General features: G+C 40.4%; 1 protein-coding gene across 1 annotated transcript in view; it reads right to left on the bottom strand.

The window, feature by feature from the left end:
* The window catches only part of NUCKS1 (nuclear casein kinase and cyclin-dependent kinase substrate 1), a gene marked incomplete at its 5' end in the record, with an annotated part of 5,037 nt that extends 2,015 nt beyond the window's left edge, over positions 1-3,022 (bottom strand). The window contains 3 exons of the mRNA XM_009864330.1: positions 69-124; positions 1,851-1,956; positions 2,973-3,022. Coding sequence (XP_009862632.1) covers positions 69-124; positions 1,851-1,956; positions 2,973-3,022 — 212 coding nt within the window. The remainder of the gene's footprint in view (positions 1-68; positions 125-1,850; positions 1,957-2,972) is intronic.
* Positions 3,023-4,395: the final 1,373 nt, after the last annotated feature.

The following is a 4,395-nucleotide window of genomic DNA, read 5'->3' as shown; positions in this document are numbered from 1 at the left end:
TCTCCCAAACTGGTTTTTTTTTTTTTTTTTTTTTTAAGATACACCATCAGTAAAACGTAGTTAGTTACCTGCTGAGTGTGAATCGTCTTTCTTAGTCTTCACATCTTTTTCTTCTGAATCCTCACTGAAAATTAGAGAAAGATGTGTTGGCTGCTGTTTCAACTTTGATTTCAGTCACTACTGTACAGAAAATAGCAATTTTCAGAGAGCGACCTCTGGGAACATGCACTTTTCCTGGACACTACCAAACCATACTTCAGGACTACTCAACTGCATAGGTGGTTATCATGGTTGGAAAGATAATGTTCAAACTCTGAATCACAGACAGACTTAAGAGTCAACCAAACCAACCAGAAAATATTAAGATTGAGATGAACCACTCTGATGTCTTGATGGGAGTTTCACCACTCTGTGCTAGCGGTTTCAATCCTCATCAGAGGGTATCCCTCCACCATCAAGCAGGTGCTCCTGTTCTGTTCTTACCCAAACCCCCATTATTAGTCATTCCCACTGTCCAGAGGGGGTTTTCCTTCCAGCACGTGAGACACACGCTCCTTTAAGAGATTACATAAGCATTTTAAACAGGAATGGTGAATACTGTGTTGAGGGCCACTGATGTACACAACATATGCTTCAGGAATGGCTGAGAGTTTGCTGTGGCTAAGAAACCCAAAAGACCAAATCTTTGCTTATTTCAAATTTGGCGGCTGGAGCCAAGGCACAAAATTTCTCAAGAACTCTATTAGTTTAGATAAATTGTTGTATTACAGCTCCTCAGGCCTATGTTTTCAGCCTTATACAGCCACCTGTGGATTTCAATTACATAAATACCTGAGTCTGTTTTACATGCAAGCCCTCTGCAATGTTTGTGACACACACAGAAGCGTCCTTACGTACTTAAAAATCCCTAAAGCTAATAGGACAGAGCTGCCTAGCCCCATTTCTTTACACGTCATACCCGTAAATCTTGGATTGCAGGTGTTACAACAGGTATGTGCCAAGGCAAAAATAGCCTCTCCCTCTCAGTTCACCATAGCAGGTAGACCATGCAAGTGCTCCCACACCTACATTTAGCTTTCAACTTAAGAGAAGAGGAGGATGACAGGGAAGCCTCTTAAACATACCTGCTGGGAAGTCGCCTATTTTCCAGCAACCAGTGCGACAGAATAAAGAGACACCTTGCCTCCACCCCTGAAGCTGACATCTATCTTCAAAGCAGTCAATTGACTTCACAGGTCTCACAGCAATCACTTGCTGACCATAGTTATTGTAAAAAGGGAGATAACTACAGGAAAGACTTTCACTTTTATCACTTCAAACGGAGTCCTTTCACATTGCCAGAGCAACTCAAGTTATCAAAATAAGCTACTTCGTTTATGACTTAGACAGAAATAGGAAATGAGGAACAAAGAACGACACAACTAACAAACAGCCCCTACTCCTCACCGCCACCATGTCATCCATTTAATCTTTAAGCACGTGAACGCTCCGAGCATACTGAAAAGACATGGAAAACAAAACGCATGTCGCCACTAACTTACCTGCATAATTGTACCAGTTGCCAATTCTTACAGCTCGGATCACGTGCTTTCCCGTGCCAGCTCTGGAAAGCTGTTGGACTGACACATACTAGTGACAAGTACCTTACACATGATTTCTCTGTCTACTCGGATAAGAAAGAACCACCTCAAAGGCCAAGCTGGTTGGGCAGTCTTTGTGCTCCAGACCTCTCTTGGTTACACTGCAGGCCTGGAATCCCACTTAGACTCATTCCTCTCAGAAGATACTGCTCCCCACACGCAGGACACAGTTTGCAGACACATTCATAACAGATGAAGGGTTTCTTTTACCTGTCCTCCTGAGAATTCTTCCCGGATCGCCTCTTATTTTTAGCCTCCCGAGGAGACGAACGGATTTTCTTGGATGGGGGACCTGAATCTCTTCCATAATCTTCATCTGGACAGGATAGTACAAAATAGTTTTGAATCAAACTCCTAGTTCCCAGCAAACTGACTTCCTCAACCATAACTTAAACTGACCATTTCATGCACATCAAAAAGAAGCCCTTAAAAAACCAAAATATCAAAGCTTCAAATAAAACTTTATAGAAGCAAAGTCCTGTCTTAAACTGCCAACGGTACGATAAAAATGTCACATACAATCAAGTCTGATACAGGAGTATTAGGAAACATCTGAAAAGTCTCACAAGAGGACACCGTATCGTGTTTTACAGCTGGTAGGAGGCAGAGTTAGTATGTAAATCTACTAAAAGTTGACATCCATACATACTCCTGCATGCTTTTAAGAGCAAACACTTTATTTACTGACCTACAATGGGAAAAAGTACATCGTTACGTAGTTTACAGAGTAACTTTTTACAACTATTACACAATACCTTATACAATCTCACAGGACTGCAATTAAGAACACATATTTGTTTCCATTAATTATCAGTGCCACCTCACTTGGCAAACAGTAGCGGTATGTCTGTTTTCTGAGAACACAAAACGTATTCCATATGGCTTCCAGAAATATTTCGTTAATTCACATAGAACATAAAGACTATTTTTCAGATGCAATTCACAAAACTGCCTGATGCTGCAGTATTAACTAGAGTCCACTAAAATAAATTGAAAACATGTTTTACTGTAGAAAAAAAGTTGCATCAGGGAGATTCTGCCACAGACCATAACATAGACCAAGGAAGAAGGCAGTTGCTGCCAACAGCCTCAAGGCACTACAACAATACAAGCATTAAATAATAAGATTTCTATCACCATTGTTTGTTTAATATAAAACATACGAGAATCATTGTATTTTCAAATACTTAACAGTTCAGAGACTGTGAAAAGTAGAAATGCCTCTAGAATTTAAGTTCAAAATGTAACTAGAAGCAAAACAATTAATATGCAAAGCAATAAACAAACTGCCTTAGCCCAAGAATATTATATTGTTAAAAAAAAGTCAATTACCAGCATCATCTGATTCCTGAAACTGGGAGTAATCGACCACTTTCCTGTTCCTGTTTAAAGACAAGGGAGGGAAAAAAATAAATAAATTAGTAATTCATAATCTCAGAGACACAAAAGCTTTCTTTCTTCAAGTAACAAGAAAGTGCCATATCCTTGCTTCCAGTGCAGGATTCGTAGTGCAAAACCACCCCAAGAAAACTCTCAAAAATAAGTTGCCTCCATCTCTGAAATAAGAAATGAACCCACAGTATAGTCAAGCATTTTCCTAAGGAGCTATTATAACAGACTAGATTATACTCTCAGAATTTGAAAATTCTTTGGCTAAGTAGCGTTCTCTTACGGCTCCTGAGCGCAGCGACGAGAGGCATCTTAACCCATGCGACGTGGTTCTTCCATTATGGAAACTCCAGATGTGTCACCACATATCACGATGCTAGTGAAAACACTCTTCTAAAGGAGTGCCTGCACCCCAACATTAAAGACATTTAAAGAATGCATCAGCCTGAACTTTAAGCCAGAGCTCCCCCTAACTACCTGTCTCAGAGCTGTGAGATTTAAGACTAGGATTCCAGGTATAAAACAAGTCCACAAATATCATGATTCAGATAAACATTTCTTAATCACTCTTTTTTGAACTTCTGCTTCTCGCAGCTCAGTATTATCCTGCTTGCTCTCATACCTTCTCCTCAAGCTTTTTTTCTATATGCTCCCTGTTTCTAAAGCATTTTAAGTTTTTGCTTCTAGGCGCTTTCTCAATCAGATATTTTGATGCTCTGACGAGATATAGGAGAGCTGTTACAAGCACATCACAAGGCACAACAATGGAAGAAGAAATCCATTTCACTCAAGCTGTGTTTCTGGCCAGCAAATGAGACCACAGCTCCTTGACTTCATCAGGACCTTCGCTGCCCTCAAACCAAACTCAGAGTAGCACAGGCAAGGAGGTACCATTAACAGTACAAAGGTAATGGCCAACTCTAGACAAAATTCTGTTAACTACACAAGCAGCTATTGCTGAAACTAACTCCTCCCTTGCCAACAAAATTACAGGTGTTTCTCTAACTTACCAAAACTTAAGAAAATGAAATATAGGTAATTGTGGGCTATTTTCTCAGCACCTGTCCCAACTATTTTATTGGCAAGACAGGAAACACTGTAATACAGCTACTCAAGGAAACTACGACTGCTATGTAATTGAATTATACTTCAGTTCTAGCCAATAACACCTCAGTCGAACTCAGACTCCAAATATTCACGTCTTATGGCTGACATGCAACAGGAGGAGGAGGAGGAGGCACGTCTGAAAAAGGCACCAGAAATTCAGGTACCCCTCCATACAACCCCTTTGACCCAAAGGCAACAATGCGCTTAACTTTGCAGTAATCACACCTCTACCGCTAGAGAAGTCAGGCAAGAGAGAGAC

This window comes from Apaloderma vittatum, unplaced genomic scaffold, assembly GCF_000703405.1.
Source record: "Apaloderma vittatum isolate BGI_N311 unplaced genomic scaffold, ASM70340v1 scaffold43272, whole genome shotgun sequence".
Classification (NCBI taxonomy): Eukaryota; Metazoa; Chordata; class Aves; order Trogoniformes; family Trogonidae; genus Apaloderma; species Apaloderma vittatum.
This window is presented reverse-complemented; position numbering and strand designations above follow the sequence as displayed.